The following is a 23,043-nucleotide window of genomic DNA, read 5'->3' as shown; positions in this document are numbered from 1 at the left end:
TTGAAGATGCCTATCAGCCATCAGCACCAGGACAACTCACGGTTCACTTGGTTTCAGTCTCCCCTGCTGTGGCAAGATGATTGTATTTCTATTTAAAATATACTAATTCTAGTTAGTTACAAGGCAGCATTTGATGCAAATCTGTGTCCTCTTTGATAACATGGAAGCAGCCACTCTATTTGTCCAGATCAGTTTGTTCACCGCAAATATTTGGACCGGCATCAAGCATGGTCAAGCTCCACCATCTCCCTGGGATGAGAGAGGTAGGCTTTGGCCCCACCTCAGAGAACTTCCTGATTCAGTGCTCTCAAAGGAAAGAGCTCTTGGCAGGAATCAGAAATGTTGAAGGTTAATGAAGCTGTGGAATATCTTGATCATGAACACTAAATTGTTTGGGTAACCACACACTCAGCACTGCGGCCTTCCCAGTTTGATGCACTCCAGCTGTGAACGCCCCCAGCTAGAATGGCCAGTGGATGATGGGATCTGTACTCTAAAAAGCACTGTGTTGGGAAAGACTGCCATAGTACAGAATTCAAACTGTTAATTCTGTTTTTTAAAGGCATAGATGTCTTGGGACCAGGCTGCTAAATGATTGCCTTCTCCCATATGAGCTTGCTTGGTCCTTAAGATCTTCTGGAGAACCCCTTCTCTTGAGACCACCACCATCAGAGGTTTATTTGATGGCAGTGCGAAAGAGGATCTTTTTGATGGCCACTTGAGGCTGTAAAGGGAGGCTTCACGTGCTTTACACTATCCTTCTGACAGCAGGCGAATACCACTTTATTCAAGAAGAACTTTAGAGTTGGTTTCTTTGAGTCTGTGGGTTGATTGCTCTTTTAATTCTTTAATTGTTATGTTTTCATTATATGTTAATAAATTTTATTGGTTTAATCTGTTTTATAGTGCTTTTGTAAGCTACCTTGAGTAAGCTTTTTTGGTAGAAAGATAGAATATAAATTACATAAATATATATTAGTGAGTTGGGGAGCAAAGAGGCTTCAGTGGGGAGACTTTAAAATATTATTGTTAATATTAAGCAACATGGAGACCATAAAGATGTAGCAAATTTGGTTATTTGGACCACTGTGTTTCAAATCCTTTGAGTCTTTTTCAAGAATAACCAATTTGTCTCTTCTCCCTTCACCACAAACCCACACACCACAAGATGACCACAAATTTCAAATTTTGAAATGGTGTGCAAGATATTTAAATTATTGTTTCTAAGAGACAGATCTGCTGTCCCTGACAAAGGATGGGGATATGTTAGGCCGATGAACTAATCTCTGAGTTTTACTGAGGTCTACACTGTACAATCTTTCATTTGGCAACCTTCCACATTTCTCTTTGAAATGGTTCAAGCGCAATGCCAACAGGGTTAGGCTTAAACCTTGTTCACCTTTGAAATGCAGTAGCCCAGTTCAGACTGTCATATCCAATTTTGCAAGCTGAGAGCTGAACATGCTTTCTATTCATGCTTGCATTCTTTTCATCCCTTTGTGGCCAACTGTAATCAAGCACAAAGGTTGTTGTTGTACGATAGCCATCATTGTCCATTGCATCCAAACCTGGAAACTATGGCTTAATTTGCACATACTGAGAAATCTTGATTTATTGTAGGGATGGACAATGTTTGGCCCATGAGCCACATATGGCCTCTACGTCCCCCTGGTGCAACAATACTGCTCCCAAAATTTTAAAAATGCCATCTATATCAGCTATGGCATCTGCTTAGGGCCAAATGTAGCTTGTTTTGCAAGTTAAATTTGACCCTTTTGATGCCCTGTAGACACTATGGAGCGGTGAACCACCAAATTTTGGCCGCAAGTTTCATGCTTGTTTTAGTGGCAAGATTTTGAGGGGTGAATATTGCACAGGACCTCTGGACATTCCTCCTCCTCTTTTAGGATTACAAGGTTGAGCCATTGTGACTCCTGTGCACATGCTTTCTCCTGCTTCCTCTTCCAACCTGGCCACAAGGGGTTAAGAAGCATATATTTTGTTTTTAAATTAAACATTGTTGTAACATCTGCCCATAGATAACATGTAGTTGATCTTTATTGTGGTTTGTTGAAACAGGTCAGCATGCATGGGTTATGGAGCAGGCCTACTTCAACAAGTTGTTATCCACAGTTTAGGTTTGAGACAGAATAGTAAATCATGGTTAGTTCAAACCAGCAGCTTCTAAATTCTTCCTTGCTGCAATGCTAGAGGAAGGAGGAATAAGCAAATCCAAGGCCAGCATGGCTCAACCTGGTAACACTAAACCATGATTTAGCTCTGGGATGGGAAACCTGAAGTCCATGGATCCTTGAACTAATTGCATGCGATCCCAAGTCTAATATCATTTGAGTTGACATCCATCGAGAGAGCAATATGATAGGGTGGCAGATCCTGACTTGTTCTAAAGCTAAGTTTGGATAAAGTGGGGAATTTAGTTAAGCACAGACCTCCTAGATTAATCATGGCTTATGCAAAAGGAGAAATGATGTAGCTGCATGCAAAAGGTTTGGCTACATCTTGCTTTGTCAGGGTGAGCTATGATCATTCAACAGTAATTTATCCAGACCAGGCCATCATCTTTCAGCTTAACTCACAGATGACCTTTTCCTCTTTCATGAGCGTGTTGGCAGCTAACATAGGAAACAAGATTCGTATCAAGGTTCAAAGGCTAGTGCTTGGATATATTCAACATTAAACTGGGGGAAAAGGCACTTTCAAAAACCTCATAATGACAGCCAAAGATATAGATGTCCATGAGGATTAACTGCATATTGGGGTGAGGGCTTTCCTTCTTGCTGTCTCTAAATGATTCCTTCTACCACTTTCCTGGCACGGTTGTTCTGAGCAGGGACCAAATGCCAGGTTTCTGGACCCAGTGCAAACATGTAACATGTCCCACACAGAGATAATTCCATTCCATCTCATGAGTCATGACAGAAGTTTCCATTTTAATTCTGAAATGACATTTTCTACATTGCTGAAATGCCACAGTGGTACACAGTGGCACTTTTCTACTATGCCCTAACCATGGCAGCATTGGCAGTGTGGATGTGCGTGGGCATGGGTGGGTGAATGGAACATTTACTCTCATATAATTTGGGTCTATAAATCCTAGTAGCAACTCTGGCTCCTGTTATTATTCTTGCATTACATTTCTATCCTGCCTTTATTCCTCTTACTAGAAACCCAGTGTGCCTCTATTTCATTTCATCCTCAAAACAACAATCCTGTGAGGTAGGTTAGTCTGAGAGTGGGTGACTGGCCCAAAGTCATTAAATTTGCTTTACAGCCAAGTGGAGACTAGAACCTGGATCTCCAGTCCAACATCTAACCATCATGCCACACTGGCTTTTGGCCTTGGGTGGCTACTCATTCAGATATTGTTATAATAAAAAGCCCCAGATATAGAGGAAGGGCTGTGTGGCTCAGTGGTAGAGCAGAAGATCCCAGTTTTGATCGCTGGCATTTCTAGGTAGGGATTGTACACCTAGGTAGGGCTTGGAAAATCTCTTCTTTGAAACCACTGGAAATGCTCACTTGAAATACACATTTTCATAGTCTGTCTGCCCACTCGGGATTGCACACTGTGCATCTAATGGCATGGATTCTAGTAATGATGCACATCAAAGCCCTCCACATAAAATAAATACCATAAAACATAGTCTGAAAACAATGCAAAATGAAAACTGTTCATGCACAAACTACCTCTGCTCATGACCTAGAATGAACATCAAAAAAGCAGCCCACGATAACTGAGCTGTAACTAATAACCTAATGCCTGTGGAATTAAATACAACTTGGCTCGGCATTGTAAAAATGAGTGTCGGCACCAGACAAGCTTCCTCGGAAAGGGCATTCCCTAAATATGGAGCTGTCACAGAACTGGTCTGTTCCTGATTTAATCATTTTAAAGAAATCATGTTGCAAGGAAACTGCTATGGGTGATTAGAAGTAGTGGCTTCTGAATTAGTATTCGTCTCTAAAGTAGTTTAACTTCTGCCACCAGGGACTTGAGTCAGGAGCAAGGACTTTTATCACACTGCATGTGTCAGCTGGCTAAGTGAGTGCCATGTTTGTGTTGTCAGCAGCGACCACACTGTGAATGACCAGTGTGAATAATGTCAGTCATTTCTGTATTTCTGACTTCACTGTTCACAGTTCTCTTTCTACCACCCCCACCACATGAACTATATATATATATAAGCCCAAAACTCTGCTTTATTCCATGTTTCTGAAGGTGCGCTATAGTCTGCAAAAGCTTAAGCCAGAGGAAATGTATTAGTCTTTAATGTGCCACAAGACTCTTTTCTGCCTTTGCTACAAATCTCTTGATCTCTCTCAAGCTTCAAACTCTCTCAAATCTAACTGGACAGGTAGCAGCTAGAGAAGGGGCTAGGGCAGCAACCCACTGTTAGGAATTCTCCTTTTTCTGTTTTAGCCCAGCTTCTGACAGGTGCTAGCAAATCTCTCAAGATCTAGACAATAGTTACATCGATGCAAGAAAATACATTTCCATAAATATTATGAAGCCTTGTTCCCCTAGCACACAAACATTTATGAAACATTTATTGGGTTTACGAAATGTTCATGAAATGTTTATTGGGTTTACAGCCTGAGACAGGGTCCCGTAGATCACCAGGCCACAGTAAAGTGTACCCTTGCATGAGTCCTGTTTGTGACAGTAATAAACCACTGTGAGACTGAACTGCATGTCAGTTAGTTTTTATGCCGTGATAAGCCACAGCGGGCGACTTGTGTGCTCACTAACCCATGTTACTCCTAGCAGACCATGGGGTGTTCTGCAGTTTTCCGTGGATTGTTTCCTGCTACTCCTGCCCTTTGTTGGTACATATCCCCTGGGATTTTGTGGCACAAGCCTACTGGGTTTTGTTATCCCTACAGAGGGAAACTTTTCCAGCTTCCCAGCCTACTCCTAGCATTACTACTTTTCTGTACAATGTTTCCAATTTCTATATTATTGTTGTTGTTGTTGTTATTCTGTATATGTTGATTTGTGTAAATATATGCAAATATATGGTTCTTAAAGTGAAGACTTTGCTTTAAATAGAAAAAGCCTAGGAAGCCCTAAATAAATGCCCCGATAACGTAATGTCCGTGAATCACTCATACATGTTGCTCAGACACATGGCATGAAGCTATCAGGAAAAGCCTATACAAAGTTCTTTTTGTACATTTGATGTGTAAAGCCTGGGAATCTTGTAAATGTGTGTACATTTGGCATTTTGAAAGGATGTAAATAACGTATGGGGTACTTTCTATTTTTGTAATGTTGCAATTTTAGGGCCTTTTTGTACCTTTGTAGTATGTTTTTATTTAAATAAAAAATTTCAACCTAAATAAATGTCGGCTGCCGTCAGAAAACCCGAGAAATGGAAGTGCAAATGGAACACAGCTGCCCTTATACCTGAGAACAGAGATTCAGGCCCAAGGGCCAAATTCCACTTTGGAGAAGTTGCGGGGGGGGGGGGAGTGGATAGCAGGGTGAGCAGAACTGAAAGCAAAAGGGGTGGGGCTAAAATCAGCATATTATAGCGAAGACCTATTACTGCCAGTAACTAATCCTCAATAGAGGCATTTGAACATTTCAAGACAGGGAAAAGCTGTGCAGAAGCTGGGAAGCCGCTACGCATAAATGACTACTGAATAGGAGAAAGGGATGGAGCAAGGAAAACATGGCATGTCCTTCTGGGGATCCACACGGAAGGCTGGACTGGTTCTGCAGCCCTGAGTTTCTGTACTCCTGCACCCTCATTTATGTGTGAGAAAATAGATCTGGATGAGTGCATAAGAAAGAAAAAGAGAGTCTGGAATGACTTAAGCCCTGTCTATCTTTGGCTCCAGCCTCACTCAGCAGAATCCTGAAAGCTTTCTTGCTACCTCACCTGGTGGCTCCCTGAGGTCATCAGAGGCCATTCTTCTGATGGTTCTACATGGACCCATGGCCTGACCAGAGTCCACCACGAGAAGAACTTTCCACGCAGCAGCCCCATTTCTATGGAACTCCTTGCCTGAAGAGATCAGGCTGGAACCAACACTGTGCAGTTTTTGGTGCCTGGTAAACAAAATCTTACTCCAACAGGCCTTTCTTGCTGACCTGCAATAGTCCTAATATTATTTTGTTTTTAATGTTTCTAATATACTGATTTTAATCTCTTACTTGTTTGAAACTTGTATTATTCACTGCTCTGGAATCTGCTCGGATGTGGAGTGGTAGACAAGAACTGTAAATGATTTTTTTTTAAATGTGCCCCCACCAGCTTTATGGAAAGGAATGTGGCAATGAGGAGGGCAAAAGGGTTCCCCCTGCATGATCTAGAGACCCCTGAATTTTGCCAGCATAGAGAGCTTCCTGTACGTGCTGGGCTGGAGTGACCCTCTGTCCCTTTGCCCATATAACTGTATTCTGATACCTATCTCATGATTTGTGAACAGGAATGGCTGCCTGAATATATCAGTGGTTGTATGGGAGAGTGTGTGCCAATGTTAATAGTTTACTGTCTGTAATGTGCTGTCTCTCTCTCTGGGCATTTATTTATCTGCCAAGTTATGATTAGTCCCAGCTTTCGACAGCTTCCTTAAAAGGCGTATTAGACCCATTATGAAGGATCAGGTCTGTCAGTGACTGTTAAATGAAAACTCTGTGCACAGGAACAGTTGCTCTCTGAATATCAGCTGCTAAAGGGGGCAAGTATTTTGCCTTTGTGCTCTGCCTACAAGCTTCCTGGTAAGATCAGGTTGGCCACTGCACTAAACTGCTCTTTAGTTTGATCCAGCAGAGTTCTCTGTAACATTGAGTGGTGCTCATGTGTCTATGTGCCTGGAAAACGGGTGGCAGATTATGAGCATGTGACCTCAGGTGTTTGAAATCCAAGGACAAGATACTTTCAATGGGTCCCTCCCTCAGTGGATCTGTTTTATCCCCTCCATCGTCATTAGCTGTTCATGTGTCCCTTTCTCATCGCTGCTACTACATACCTGCTTGGGAGGCAGGGAGCCAGTGAATAAGTGGACAGTGGCATCTGCTGCTCCTTCTTATCACCTCCTCTATTGAGCCAGAGCAAGAGGCAGGTGAGCAAGCAGATTGCAAAGGTGACCAGGAGGAGTAAGTCTGGGGGCTCTTGGGACTGGGCCCAACTTGGCCTTCCCTTCATGCTAGCACTCTCTGAGTCAAACCTCTCTAGCTCTGCCCTGTCAATTCCAGCCTCTTTTAGCCGGACATCCTGCAAGTGAACCCCATCGTCCCTGACTATCATTCCTGCTAGCTTAGGCTGATGGGTCTTCTAGTCCCAAACACCTGAAGGCACCAGGTCAGGGAATAAAGGTCCATTCTTAAGACTCAACAGTCTGCAAAGTCTGAGGCAGGTGTCTTCCCTGCCCTTCTACCTGAATTTTTTTAACCAGGAAATGCCAGGCAAGGACTGGAACTGCAGGGTCAGCCCTACTGCTAAGCAGAGTGAAGTGGCTGCCTCAGGCAGCAGATGTTGGAGAAAAGAACTTTGGGTCACACAGCTGCCCTGCGTGCCCTAAGCAGACGGCAGCCTTCAGGAGTGCTGGGGAATGTCATCCTCCAGGCCAGCACTGAAGCAAACTACTTTTCCAAGTCAGCTTTTGCATAAGGAATGCAGAGGATGCCATCTTGTCTTTTGCCTCAGGCAGCCTCTTCCCTGTGTTTGGCAGCCTGAACCAGCCAGCATGATCAGTGAAGCCATCTTTCTCTTGTCATAACCCATCAGGTTCTGCAGTCCTACTGTGGTTCTGTTCCCTGACCCAACAAGGGAGCCATTATGTGTGAACCCCAAGAAACTTTAATCTGGGCACATATGAAGTATCTTCCTCTTTTAACATTGTTCCCTTTAATGCTGAATGTAGTGTGCATGCCAGCAGAAATGAAGCCTAGACAGGACCACTGAAAAACAACTGAAAAACTCTGTAAGCAGCCTGGTCACCATTTTGCAGCTCTCACAGTGCTCCAGATCTATCATTACTCTGAGGCATTGTGGGAAGCAAATGGCAGTCCTCACCCAACAGCAGTGGAAAAATGGATGGAACATTCCACAAAATTGCCCTCTTTGGGTTTTGTTTATGTGATGTTGGTGAGAGGAAACTTTCTCAGAAATTTCATCTGAGCTCTGAGCTTAGGAAAATGAATTCTGTGTGCAGTGCTAGATTCTGTGGATTCTGTCTGTGCCTGTGGAATCAGTGCAAACATGCAGCTGGCCCTTATCCTGAGCAAGATGGTTCCTTTAGTCCTTTCCAAGGGATTATCCAAAGCTGTGTTGTCTGTCTGTCTGTGTCTTATAATGCATGACCTCGGACTTACAGTGATGTTTTGCAGTGATTGTAACATTTGAGGTGTTACACAACCATTAGATATGCACACATTTTACTATTCTTGTGCTAATACTCATATTACATGCCACCATTATTACCTTCTGTCTGTGTTATATCATACATCTCGGTTAATGTTAGCTGAAGTGTGCTAAACAGGAGGTTTGCGAGCTCCTGGATTTGCACGGTTGAACCACCAGTCCTGTAAACTATTTCGGAAGTCTGTGCCCAGGTTTGCAGCTTGCCAGCATGTTTGGTTTCACAACCTGCTTTGGATGGATTTTTTTCTGGAAGGACTGTGCCATAAAATGGACCACATCCTGAACTAGTCCCTAACATGATTCTGAATTCATCATGCCTGTCCTCCAGGGGGGGAAAACCTCACAACATATATTATGTTCAAAGCAGGAAAGAGTTTTGTTGAATTCCCATCAGAATTCCTCCACTTGGCTTTCTGGAGGAAAGATTTTACTTTCTGACACTCTTGACACATCCAGTACTGGAGGGTACCCAATGTTTTTGGACCCGTGCACACATTGGGGAATATGAGAAATACCCTCAGGTATTCCTGGTCTCCCCACCATGATTTTTCCTGGTCCCCCCCACCCCCGCAGGCCTTCATATCTCTTGACTCCAGCTATGGCTGGTGGTGTCTCAGAGGAAGAATAGGAGGAGGAGGATCCACATGAGAGCTTCATAGTCCTCTGACCTCATCCATGGCTTCCTAGAGGGAAGATATTTTTCTTCCTGATATTCATGATGCATCTTATATCTTATTTTTAGTAGAGATATCAGGGCTTGGAGTGCTGGACTGGATTGGCCCAAGATGAACTCTGCACCCAAGCTCGAGACTTACTTGGCTGCTTTGTGTTGGTCACTAACTTGAGCCTGATCTACCTCCCAGGGTTGTTGTGAGGGTAGGATGGAACAGGGAGGGGTACCACATATGCTGCCTTGTGCTTCTTTGAGGAAAAGGAAGGCTATAATAAGTGCAACAATCAGGCAGGCACTCACAGGGAGGACAGCAGGACGAATGCCAGGTATCTTTCCAAACAAAAGATCTCTGGGCTACCTCCACTTGATGCCATTTTACAGAACGTGCATACGAAGCTGCCTTATCCCCCCACAAATTCCTTGTCCATATAACCCTTTCTGCTCCAACTGCCAATATCTCTCATATCTCGCAGTCCTCTGATTGGCAGCTTCACCTCCTAATTGAGATCTTTGCATTTGGAGAGGTCAGGGCTTGAACCCAGGACCTTCCTCCTGCACACCGTGTGCTCTGCCTCTGAACTATGCTTACATCTTCCTCCCCACACCACCACCACTGCCCCATATCTGCATGTCTGAGGTATCTGGGAACTGGGACTGGAAGAGCATCAGGGGCAGGGTGAGCAGTGCCTTTTGGGCTAATTATAGGCCCTTTTTTGGCAGGTGCCGAAAGTGGGGCAGGCGTCCCAGGGCTGTTCTGCTTTCTGGGACGGTGTGTGCTGTTTCGCTTCCAAATTGCTTGGGCCTTGGGGCCAGCTGGAAACGGGGACACGGAGCACAAAAAGTCAGTGAAGGAGACTGGGGTGAATGTGGGCAGGGGCAGAAAGAGGTGGGGCCGGGGCCAGAGGTGAGGAATTTGCACCCGCTATGTGGGCAAGGGCGCAGAACAGGGACACTGTCGGAACAAAAGTGGGTGAAAGAGCCGAACGAAAGAAAATAAATTATGAGGACAAAGTGGGGGCTGGAAAAGCGAAAGAGTCATGCTGTAAAAGCCCGGAGCAGGCTCAGGGAAGCTTGTGCCTGCTTGATCAGAGTTCTTGCTGGGTACAACACGTATGTGTAGGAATATCTAGGATTGCGTGCCAGTAAAGACCATTTCCATAACCAGTTTGGAAGCACATTTCAATGTGTGCAGCCACGGACAACCTCAGACATTTTCCTGCCTGAGGCAGAACACCAAATGCTCTTCTCATCTCACCGTCATCACAAGTCAAGATGCACAGTACCCTTGAGCGTGCATGGCTCCAGCTTCAAAGGAGTACTTTAGTTCAGATCAGTCGTTAGGACAAACAATAATCCACACCACTATGCCGCTTCACTCCCTTCCCCTCAGAACCGTAGACATGAGCTCCCGAAACGCAATAAACTGAAGCAGGGCCAGAGATCCATATTTGTTCCAAGGTACAGTATATCTTAGGAAGGAAGACCAACTATGAAACGGATTAACTCCATTAGGGAAGCCAAGAGTTGAGCAAAGACTGTCATGGATAGGACATTTTGGAGGACTTTCCTTCACAGGGTAACCATAAGTCAGAGGCACTTGACGGCATATAACAATAACAGTGCATCGTCCGTTATGCACAATGTGGCATTCCCTGCCCACTATTTGCTGTTTCATTTACCCGTAAGGCATTATGTGTGCAGCTTCTGGGCACCCATCCTGCAGGGTCGCGGGGCGATGGTTGGGGCTGAGGCTGCAGCTGCAAACTCCAGACCAAGCATCTCTCAGCTGAAGCAACTGCCTCACTTCTCAGTAGTGCCAGCCCTCTGTGCAGCGTGTTTGTTGCCCAGTGTGTAATTCATCTGCCTGTGTCAACCCTATTGTGTGTATCCATAACCATATGCACAACTGGCTGATAGGCACAGCATGGAGTGAAAAACTCCACAGAACAGTTCAGTCACCCACAAGGCTTCTGTACTGTGATTTGCCACAAGCACAGCTAGGAAAAGAAGTAGTCACTTTCCTGTAGTGCCTTTTAAATATTTAGGGCATCATATGCATTGTCTTGGGAAGGCTGCATAATGATACTGTATAGGTTGCTATGCATGGATTGAAAAGGGAGCCCCAAATGGCTCCGTGCACCTCCGTTTATGCACATGTGTTTGCCCATCTCTCTACCCTTCCCCCCTCTCTTTCTCCCCCTCTACACACACACACACACACACACACTCCTGAGTTTCTTGCTGTGTCTGTATCTTCCATGCATAGATGGAACACATCTTTATTTCAGTGCAGATCAGACCTAGCTTGGGACAGGAAACAACATTCCAAGGACTTGAGGTCCATAAAGATTTTTTTTAAAAACCCACAGTCCTTCCTCCACCTTCAGATCCTTGGTACAATAGATGCAGGGCCACTGTGTCCGCCCATCCTCCTCACCCGATTGGATTTTCTGACGGTAGCCTTTCCTCCTCCCTCTCACAAGTGGATAGAGTAAAAGTCTCCATTCACTCATACTGAGCAGAGAAAAGCAGCAGTAGCACAGGTAAATTCCGAAGGGGAAACCCAGTCTACCTCCTGTGCAGAACAAGATGCAGAAGGGGTGACAAAATTAGATTTCACCCCAGGCTAGCAAACTAGCTTGTACTGATACTGCTGTGCATCTGCTTCTTTCACCTGTATATCCCTTACTGTGAGTATCTCAGTACGTTGGGGGTGTTGCTATACTGGCGCGTGGGTGTGTGGGCAGGGGGATGCTTGTGTGAAGTGGAAGGGAAAAATCTCCTTTTCATTTGATTTATGGAACCCTGGTTGTGCATGCATGTGCTATTTTATCTGTGCCTCTTTGATCTGAATGTATTATTCGTGTTGCCATCTGTGGGCACTATATGTCAGTGACTGTGCATACATGTGCATTAGAAGAATGTGGGTCTGCAGATCTGGCCTATAGAGGCCATCCATGCGCACTGCTCCTGCCTCACGTTTCCCACTCTTAAAGCAACCGTTACTGTGGTCTTCCAAGAAAATAACTTTTCCATTCAGAAAAATAGCAACCTATATGATCAGAGGGGCAGGAGTGCCTCTCCTATAAGTAAATGTTACAATGTCAGGAGCTGTTCAGTTTAGAAAAACAGCAACAGCAGGAGACATGGCAGAAACGTATGCATGGTGTGGAGAAATGGATAAGGGAGCTCTTTTTCTCCCTCATAATACTAGAAGGTAATAAGATCATCTGATTGGTGGGAGCTTTAGGACAGATTAAAGGAAGCACATCTTCATACATTGCATAGTTTAACTATGGAATTCACTGCCACAGGATGTAGTGACAAGCACCAAACTGAACGATTTGAAAACATAGCTATACAGATTCGTGGTGTGTAAGGTTCTCAGTGACTGCAAGTCAGGTTAACTGTGTATTACATCCAGCAGCAGGAGAAGCATGGCTCTGCATTCCAGTTGCTGGAACTGGAGAGGGCCATGGTACTCGCAACCTACTTGTGTGTTTCTCACTGGGGCATCCGGTTAGCCAGAGATGAGAACGCTGGAGTAGAGAGGTCTTTGGTCTGATCCAGCAGAGCCCTTCCTCTCTTCTTAACTCTGGGTCTCTTTCTTCCCCACCCGCCCAGTGCAGCCAGTGATGGTGCCCAGCACCCCCGACGATGCCCCAGAGCCCCGAGTCAAGTGCGGAGGAGGAGGAGCACCTCTCCCAGTGCCCCGAGGGGGAGTCGGGCTCGGAGAGCTCCCACGAGGGGCCCAGCTCCCCGGCCAGCCCTGCTAACCCTGCCCACATTCGCTCCATGAAGGTACCCGACGACGCCCACTTCAGTATGATGGTCTTCCGAATTGGCATTCCTGACCTGCATCAGACGGTGAGGAATAAAAGGGGGCTGGGAAGAGCACAGTAGAGCATGGAGGGTCTCCAGATGTAAGTTGAGGTATAGCAGGTGAAAGTTTGGTGGCTGTTTACAGGTTCTGACCAATTTATCAAGTTTGGTATATGGCAGAAATTTGCACTCAGAAGAGTAAGTGATGTTGGATATTCTCCATGTTGTGTGGCTTGGCGCTTCTGCTTGAGCCATCTGGATGCTGAGGATGACTGTTAGGAGCTGCCTTATACCAAGCCAGGCCATTGATCCACCTAGCTCAATCTTATCTGTGTCATAGGTAAGCAAGCCAGTACACTCAAGGAGTGTTGGACTACAACTCCCATAATTCCTGACTATTGGCCATGTTGGCTTGCAGCTGATCAGAGTTGTAGTGCTAAACATCTGGACAGCAGCAAATTGCCCACCCCAGGTCCAGAATGATCAGCCATGATATTCAAGATTTTCAGAAAGTTATTTCCAGCCCTGCCTAAAGATGGCAGGTATGAAAAATGAATCTTCTCCGATCAATACCTCTGTGCCAGGACAGGGCTGTGACCCTTCCATCCTCCTCAGCTTCTTCATTATCATGCTACCTTTGACTGGATTCAGACCACAACTCTAACCCACACATAAGGGTTGAATGTGGGTTTTCATGGGTTGTTTTTGAAATGTAGGTTATCTTACTATCTGAACCCAGCCAAGATAACAAACAGTGATGAATAACCCCTGATTCGCAAGACTGTGGGTTTTCTTTACAGTTTGTTTGTGGTTAGTGCAGCTGGGTTCATGTTAATCATATTTCAACTACAACCCTTGCTTCAGTGACAAGCCACACTCAACCCATACTCATCCCTTGAATGTTGTTCAATGTTTTGTCTAGACCCAGTCAGTAGGTGCTGTACAAAACATAAGAAGACAGCTCAGCCCTGAGGGACTTACAATCTTTAAATCAACGTGAGGAAGACAACAGAAGAAGGGGAAGAAAACAATGTTTACTTACAAAGACCAGAGATGTAGTGCCTCAAGTCAGCCGGCCAATTCTGGCCCTTCTGAAGCCTGATAGAGCCTCCCACAGGATTCCCTAGATGTCTCTTCCCGCTGACCCCAGTCCTTTCCCTGAGCACCATTCCTGTGGTGCTTGCCCAACTTTTGCATATTTTTTATTTATTTATTTGTTTGTTTGTTTATTTATTATTTATTTATTAAAACATTTTTATGCCGCCCCATTCGCCGAAGCCTCGGGGCGGCTTACAACAATAAATTAATATAAACATTAAAAATCCAAAAAATACAATATAAAATAAGCCGCCCTGGCCAGATAAAATCAGTTAATACTAACAGTTAAAATACCACTTAAATAAAAAGGTTTTCGCCTGGCGCCGAAAAGCAAATAACGACGGCGCCAGGCGGACCTCTCTGGGGAGCGTGTTCCATAAGTTGGGCGCCACCGCAGAGAAAGCCCTCCTCCGAGTAGCCACCCTCCTAATTTCCTTCCCGGAGGGTTCCCGGAGAAGGGCCTCTCCCGCTGATCTCAAGGGGCGGCTGGGCATATATGGACGTAAGCGCTCCTTCAGGTAACCAGGACCCAAGCCGTTTAGGGCTTTATAGGTTTAGGGCTTTATATATTTTCCATTCACCCCCAAAGTCTAAATGGTTGTAATGCCTCTCCTAAGGCCTAGTTACTAACACTAAAGCAGTAAACTACACAATGCTAGTATTTTTGTATTTTGTCCCCACCTTCAGCTCCACCCGAGTGGAATGCAGCCCCAGGAGCTTCTTGAAAACGGCATTTGGCCTTCTGGCAGAAAAAGGTCAACACTCCTGCAACAGAACAGCCTTCTCCAGCTTAGTGTCTCCTAGATGTTTTGGACTTCAGGCTCTCCTGCCAGCATGGCCAGTGAACAGCAATACTGAGAATTGTAGTCCCAAATATCTGGAGGGTACCAGCTTGGGAAAACTTCCAGCAGAATATAGGGATGAGGTGGCAGTGTCAAATTCTACTGAGCTGTTTCTGGAATTAGGTACATTTCCTCGGGTCCAGGGCATTTAGTCCACTCTGTTTTTGTAGACTCCTATACAGATATCATCAGCAGAGCGCAGGGTTAGCTGAGCAAGACACAGGCTAATGTGCAGTAATCTTTGTGAACAGAAATGCTCCTTGCCCCAGATGACCTTGACTTCAGATCCCCAACTCTGCAAGGCTGTGTTCAACTGCAAAGGGAGCAAGGAAGGGGCTTCTGCTGATGGATGAAATAAAATGGGGCTTTTTTCTTAGTAGGGCTCTACCCCCACCCTCACCTGAGTCCCTTGAGGGGTAATTAATGCAGAGCTGGTTTCATCCTTAGCTCAGCACTAAAGGGAATGTATTTCTTTCTCTCTTCATTAGCAATAAAACCAGGACACTCTGCAACACATAACTACACACGCTACTGCCATCACCAACCCTTTCATCCAGCATTCCTTTCATATGGAAAGCCAGCTGCAGACCTAAGCAAAGTCTACTTTTCCCCACACTACCCAGCTTCTTTGCACAGCTGCACACCAGCACTCCAGAAATCTCACTGCATATATCCCAGCTCACCCTCACCTTAGGGATGTGCATACAAGCAAAAGTTCAAGTTCATCAAAGTTCTCTAAATTCTACTTTGAAGCTTCATCTGTCTCATTTGCTATCAGGTGACAAGCTTTGCTTTTCTCTGTTTACACAGTTTACATATTTTCAGGCATTTTTCCAAATGGAACCTTAATTATGCACACATTTGAAAAGTACTGATTCTTCTTCCATTGATCAAGTGCGCTTGTGCCCATTTTTCACATTTTATCATGCCCATTTTTCAAATGCATGCATGATGATTTTGTGATTTTTCAGGCCACAAATCATGCTTGCAAATACATGAACTTCAATTTCACATTGCATCTTCAGTTTGAGTTTAGTCCAAAAGTTGTGAACTTCCATCATAATGAACCACAACATATTTCTCATACATCCCTAAGTCTGATGCAAACTGAGCAGCAAATGATGCTCCCATCCTGCTCTAGCCAAAGTACCTAATAGTACCCATGGCCAAACAAGGTTTTTTGGCATCTGAAGCATAAAACCTCACTAGTCTCTCTCCCTGGCAGTAAAAAAAATAGGGCAATAATGAATTAGTAACTGTGTGCTGCCTTTTCACAACACTAAAAATCTGCCGCCTGAGGCAACTGCTTCACTCAGCCTGATAGTAGCAGCCGGCCCTGCTTGCAAGCTGCTAATACCCACTCCCAAGGCATACAAATACTACAGGGTTTACTAGCGTACCACACTATCCTGTGCATATTTAGACAAAAATAAGCCTGCAATTCCCAGCATGCCTCAGCAGGGAGTTCTCTGTTTTATTTCCCTTTCTAAGCATCAATATGATTGTGCCTTACTGGATTTATTTTTATATCCCGCCCAGTTTCAAGAGTTCAAGCGTGGGCCACAATGCACAAAAATCCACACTGGATGAATTCCCATCACCTCTAAAACATGTTTGTGTGCAGGTACCCTGGCAATGATTTTAAGGTTGGAGGAGTCATGTTGGCAGATGAGATTAACATTGTTGTCTGCCTTTTGCACACAAGTTTATATCTCCCTGTTAAGTGGGCTAATGGTAAAGTTATTCAGTATTGTTGAAATAAGCCAGAAAGAAAGAAATCTAAGCCTTAGTACTTAAAGTAAAATTAATGGAACACTTAAAGGACATAAGTCGGCCACGATTACAGCAGCAGCTGGATGATTCCGGGGGGAGGGCTCCTTCCCCCACCATCCAATCCTAGTTGGGGACCTAGCACCTCTGCCCCTACTCCTGGGATTCATGTTCACAGGGCTCATAAACTGAGCCCAAAATATGCAGAATCAAAACTGAGATAACAGAAAATAAGAGTGCTTTTGAGCATGTGTAGAATGCCTTTTCCATCGCAACAGGGTAAACGCCAAAAGTGGCTGTGTACACATTGCCAAAAAAGAGGACAAATAAGAATAGAGATACGTATTACATTTGCATATGTGAATAGCTGCACACTTAGAAAACAGTAGATATTAGTTTAATTTATGTAGAAATACAAATAGTACTCTGAGGAAGAGTGTGACCAGGTGACCTACGAGCTTGCCCATTCAGCCTGGTATCCAGATTTTAATTGGATGCTTTCAAATGGAGGACTGTCCCGGATAGCCCTTCAAACAGAAGACTCCCCTGCTGCAAAGTAGGTCACATGGCCACCCCATTCTTCCACGCCCCCATGCATATCCATTGTTTAGGAAGGCAGGATTTCTGAGGCCACAGGTATGAACTGCTGTTCCTCTCTTTTGGGAAAGAGAGCCTACCTTGGAAGTGAAATGCATTCCATGTTGGAAGTGCAATGCTGCCGCCCCCCCCCCCCCCCCCGCTGCTAAATACTAGGCCTGTCAACACACCGCATCCTTTGGCAGCTGTCAAACTGTCACAGTTTCAGCACCTTGGCAAGTCCCACTGCTGATGCTTGCCCAAGATCCCCCTTTTGTAAAACAGCTGGGTCTAGGAGCTGCCAGTTTAATTGCCCACTATAACCCCAACCTATCATAGAATAGTAGAGTTGGAAGGCCATTGAGTCCAACCCCCTGCTGTTGCAGGACACCATTCCGCAGTTACACCGTTCCGCAGATGGCTGTCCAGTTTCTTTTTGAACTTAGCATCATTCCAGTGCATTATGGGAAATGCACAATGGCTACTGTACCCAGACACCCACCATAACCACTGGGCACTGCAGGTAAGTTGGAAGGACTCACCAACATAGAGCAGGACCCACTACTGGGCACTTTACTATCACTACTATTCTTGGTATTACTTTTGCTGATCCTAACACAACCAGGCACAGCACACAAAGGTCAAGAGCTAAGGTCAGACTCCATCCCTAGCCGAACAATCTCAAAGAAGGCACATGTCTGTTCCAAAAAGAGTTGGTTCAGCCACTGTGCAAATGAAACACTTGTAGTTTCTACATAGCTATTTATAGAGAGTTGGTAAAGCAGCCCCCCACTCTTCTTGACTCAGCCTGTTTCATTCCTCTCTTCCTATATCTTAAACAAACACCCTTCCTGGTATATATACACAAAGAATTCCCATTGCACACTTCCCACATCTTTGCATGACTAGGGCACAGATTAAAAGGCAAATGTAAATACCACAGTAGGTTACCAGGATCCTCAGGATTGTTGGTCTACATCACTTTGGAGAAGACAAGCACGGTATCTTATTTCTCTCCCCCTTCCTCCAAATCAACACCATTTACAGCTTCTTTAAAGCCATGCCTCCCCCCTCTTTCATTTCGGGTCCCATTTCTATTCACGGGGCAACCATGGAAACGGTTGCTAGAGATCACAAATTGTCGTGTCCATGGAAACGGGGGGGATGGAGCTGCCAGCATGTGTCTGGCTGGTTGTCCTTTCATCACCCCCACCTTACCCCCATCTGACCCTGGGAATCCAAGGGATGAGGGAAGGAAGTTGGGACTGCTAGGAAAGTCAGAAAGAGTGAGGCCAACCCCCAGCTGGGTGTTAAGGGTGCTGAAAACTCATCTGGGAGACACAATGCCATAGAAAGCTAAGGGTGTGAACTTCATTTGCTTCACATACTTATTATTGGTATATTAAGGCTCACCATACTTTGCACCACAAACCTGTGGATTCTGCATTCCAGACTTCATCTTCTGTGCCCCAAAAAGGGGCACATCCATATGGGAAGATTTCCCTACTCCTGGTGCAGTCTTTATCTCACCATCAGGAAAGAAAGCTTTCCATTTTTTGTTTACACCCTCATTGTGGGTTGCCTTGTGCAATCAGTAAACTACCAACAATTTCTCATTTTCTATTGTCTGCATGTGATTATGCAGGCAATGGGACACACGTGGTGACTGGTGAGCTGCAGGCTGACTGAGCAGGCCCAGGACCCAAAACATTTTCCATGTGGAAGTGATCAACACCCTTTAGCTCAAATTCCCTGTTTCTGCATTCTCAATCCAGTAATTTCATTGCTGGGGACAAGTGGCATGCCAGGTGTTGGCATGACAAATGCTGGCAGTGCACAGAGATTGTGAAAGGGACACATGGAGTACACACATTTGAGGCCCCTCTCAGCAGAATGCCCCCCAAATGCAGCAGGACTAGCTTACTACATTTTGAAGGATGTGAAGTAATACACATCCCATCTAAGAACCACCGCCCACCCTGCATTCCATCAGAGTCTAACATTCCCAAAATACACTAGAGTACACAGGGCTTTCTCTCCCCATCTCCCTATCCCATAAATACACACAAAAGCTACCTACCAATACATCAACGCAACCTTTACCATTGTTGGCTTGAAATTCTTAGCAGGTTGATCTCTGTACTACTTCTCAGATTTTGCCTGGAATTTAGTCATAAAGAACTGCTAGATATTAGGGCTGCCCCAGGCCATAGCTGCAGGACACCTACAGGGTATTTGTTCCCTCAGGGAGACAGCAGGCGTCTCGCCTGAATTTTAGCTTTCAATTAAAAATACAAGAGTAAATCTCTGTCCCTTTCATTTGTGCAGATATGAGGGAAAGCGTGCAGGCTGCATTGTGTGCAATGTCTCAATAAAAGATAAACTTGCCACCAAGTACAAAGACATTGGACTAAAGTGCCAACAGGCACTAAAATGCATTATATTAGTACTGAATAAAATTAGATAATTTTAAACATAAGCATATGTTTACCATAAGACATTTTTATTCAGGCAGGCCTTCCACGTGTAAGGCAATCTGCTGTTTTTATCCTATGATTATTTTGTCTAGTTATGTTTGTTTTTTATTATTTGATTTATGTTTTTATTTCTCTGTTATTATAAGATGTTTTGAGTTGCATTTTCTTGGTAGAAATAAATAAACCAGGGTACAAATCAAATGAATAAATTTAGGTCCTGGTTCATTGGCATTGACTCCACAACCTCACCTGCCGGCCCACCCATTGTAGCCTTCAGCATCTGAAGGCTTGGGGGATGCTGGGATAGAGCATCGGACTGAGATTTGAGAGGCTCAGGTTCAAATCCCCCACTCAGCCATTGAACTCATGGGATAAGCTTCAACCAGGCCCTAGAGCTTTTTGGCCTCACCTACCTCACAGGGTTGTTGTAAGCATAAAATGATGGCAAACTTGTTGAGTGCCGTGAAATAAAAGGATGCAGAACCTTTCAGCCTAAAGGTCAGATTCCATTTTGGAGAAGTTCTTGAGGATCATTCTTGCCCTCTTCTGGGAGCCCCCACTTAATAAAATGAGGTTGGTGATGACTAAAAAGAGGACCTTTCCTTCATGGAAATCCAAGTGTGCAGTGAGCTCCCACAGAGATTCACTTGATGTCTATGCTGTGATGTTGTTAATTCCAGGTAAAGACCACCTTATTTTTTCAGGCACTTTAGCACATTTCAATTTCTCTTGGTTCAAATTTGTTGCTGCATTTTAAATCTCTGCACTGCTGCTAAAGTTTTAATTTGATTTTTTTATAATGTAGTTTTACACTTTTAAACTTTTACGTTATATTTCACCAAGTTGTATGGATTTAATTGTTATGAAGTGACCAGAATGCTTGCACTATTGGGTGGCATAGACAAATAATAAATAAATACATTTCAGTATGCAGTGGGCAAGTCTGAAGGCAAAAGGGGTGGGGCCATAACAGAATATAAAGTGGGGGAAACAGCATTTTTTAGCTTAAAGCTTTACTGCCGGTAAGCAAGGTTTTGGAGAGGCATTTCGACCTTTTAAAATAGGGGAAAACTGCACAGAAACCAGGAAGCCAAGGAACATGGTAGGGGGGAAAGGGTGTGGCCTTCTGGGAAACCCCAAGGGTGATGGATTAGGGCCCCAGGACTCAGGTAGCGTATCTCTGAAATAAATGTCAGTGTTATGTTTTTTAAAGGGCTCAGATTGTTTTACATAACATTCAGAAAAATGTGCCATTTTGATGCATGCCTTCCTTTTTGCTCTCAACTCCCCGCCTCCTGTTTCAGAAATGCCTACGTTTCAACCCTGATGCTGCCATTTGGGTGGCAAAGCAACAGATCCTGTGTACTCTCAACGAAAGCCTCAAGGATGTCCTAAACTATGGACTCTTCCAGCCAGCCACCAATGGGCGAGATGCTAAGTTCCTAGATGAGGAGCGCCTCTTGCGCGAGTACCCACAGAGTTTTGAGAAAGGAGTGCCCTACCTAGAGGTAAGTCTGCTGGAGCTGGTCCTACAAGGACTTTGCACTAGCGGAAGGCATATTTGATTTTTGATAATCTACTCTAAGTACCACCTCCCTGAATGTCCTCTTACCAAAAAACTGTTCCTAAATTCAGAAAAACTGCTAGAACTTCATGGAACAGCCTTCCAAGGCTTGCTAGATGGGTTAGAGAGCAACTGCCATCCTCCTCAATCAACAACTGTCCTTGTTGGGGCTGAAGGGAATTGTAATCACACACATCAGGAGGACCTAGGCTAGTTTCTATGGAATATGCCTGGGCAGAGATCTGGTAATTGGAGCCTCACTTTGCACAAATATTATTGCTTTCTGTTAGTGCAAAGCCACCAGTGGATCGAATCTGTAGTGGGTAGAAGAGTGCAAGCGAACACTAGCCTTTGTGCAAGCCAAAACTAGCTTGCCTGGGCTACCAGTTTGTTCTTCTGAGGTTCCTTGGATGGTTCTGCCCCCTTCCCCTTTCCTCACACCCTTTCACCTGACCACAGAAAGTTGTTGTAGACTTAGTCAGGACACTTGGTCCATCTGGCCTAGCACTGTTGACACTGACTGGCAGCAACTCTTCATAGTTCCAGGCCGGCTTCTTTCCTAGATCTGCCTGAAGATGCAGGGGATCAGTTCTGGGACCTTCTGCATGTAAAGCAGCTGCTCCGCCACTGAGTCACAGCCACTTCCTCTACCAGCCATTTGGAGGTTTCCCGGCTTTTGTGCCCCATTCTAAAAAGTTGGAAAGCTTTTCCGGAAGACTGCTTACTGGTAATATGAACATTAAGCTGAAATAGGCTAGAATATGTTGGTATTTGGAGCATTTTGACCCCAGCCAGCTCCAAGCTTCTGTGAAGCAAGCTGCCCCTTAGGCTGCAAGAAATTCAGCAGCCCTTTTCTGGTAGTTAGTCATGCTTAAGTCTCATTGGAATCATGGAACTCAAGTCAGTCATGCCAAGCTTGGCCTGTTGATTTCACTGAAACTGAAGGCTGGCTTGCTTTCTTAGCATTCAACCCTGTATATTGTACCACAGGATTATTAGCAGCGGTGAAAGGCTGCCTGAAGCCTTGCAAATTAAGTAAACAGACATATGAGGCAAAGGAGTTGGTGGAGGAAAGGAAGGTAAGACAACAGAGGAATGGCAACAGATTCAGAGGATTATAGGAGGCCTGAGGAAATGGATCTGTCTTGAGGCACTTCTTGAAGTGTGGGAGGTTCTGAATCATATGAATATCTGGTGTTGACATTCTTCCCTCAGTTCTATAGAAGTTAATTCTGTAGTGTGAGGGGGGGGGCAGGCACATCTTGTCGCTAGTCACAGACATGCATGGAAACTGGGGCGCATGAACACAAAAGTGCCATGTAGTTTTCTAGATCAGAGGTGGGCCGGAAGTAGATGAGGATCTTCTGGGGGATCCTTGGGGTGATCCTCTTTCTGCTTTCTAATTATTTAACAGCAACAATAACAAAAAGGAAATCCTGCAAGCCCAGAGCTTGCCTTCCTGTGCACTGGTCAGTTGTTTCACATATTTCAACCAATGGGTTCTTTTTGAAGTGATAACAACATAGTATACAATTGGGGTGTCAACCCTTTCAGCCCAATTTTGAAGAAATGTTCAGGAACCAATTTCTAGTGGTGCCAGCACATTTTAACTTAAAGTTCTTACAGCCCGAAAACCTTAGAAGAGGCATTTCAGTCTTCTAGAATGAGGAACTACCACAAGCTGAGAAACTGTCAAATGATGGCGAAAGTGTGTGGAGCCAAGAAAAGGAGGCATGAGTTTTGTGGGGCCCTAGAAGGCCAGTTGGTTCATGGGCCTGAGGTCCAACACCCCTTGTCCATGCTAGTTAAACTGTTCTAGCTAACCTTG

General features: G+C 44.8%; 1 protein-coding gene across 1 annotated transcript in view; it reads left to right on the top strand.

Annotated features, from left to right (window-relative positions):
* SHANK1 (SH3 and multiple ankyrin repeat domains 1) overlaps positions 1 to 23,043 on the top strand; it is a 99,269-nt gene that overhangs the window by 17,183 nt on the left and 59,043 nt on the right. Inside the window, 2 exon segments of the mRNA XM_044444762.1 lie at positions 12,691 to 12,933; positions 20,956 to 21,159. Of these exon segments, the coding sequence (XP_044300697.1) occupies positions 12,724 to 12,933; positions 20,956 to 21,159 (414 nt within the window). The 5' untranslated portion in view covers positions 12,691 to 12,723.

Source organism: Varanus komodoensis, unplaced genomic scaffold (assembly GCF_004798865.1).
Source record: "Varanus komodoensis strain SLA01 unplaced genomic scaffold, ASM479886v1 scaffold45, whole genome shotgun sequence".
NCBI classification, from domain to species: domain Eukaryota; kingdom Metazoa; phylum Chordata; class Lepidosauria; order Squamata; family Varanidae; genus Varanus; species Varanus komodoensis.
This window is presented reverse-complemented; position numbering and strand designations above follow the sequence as displayed.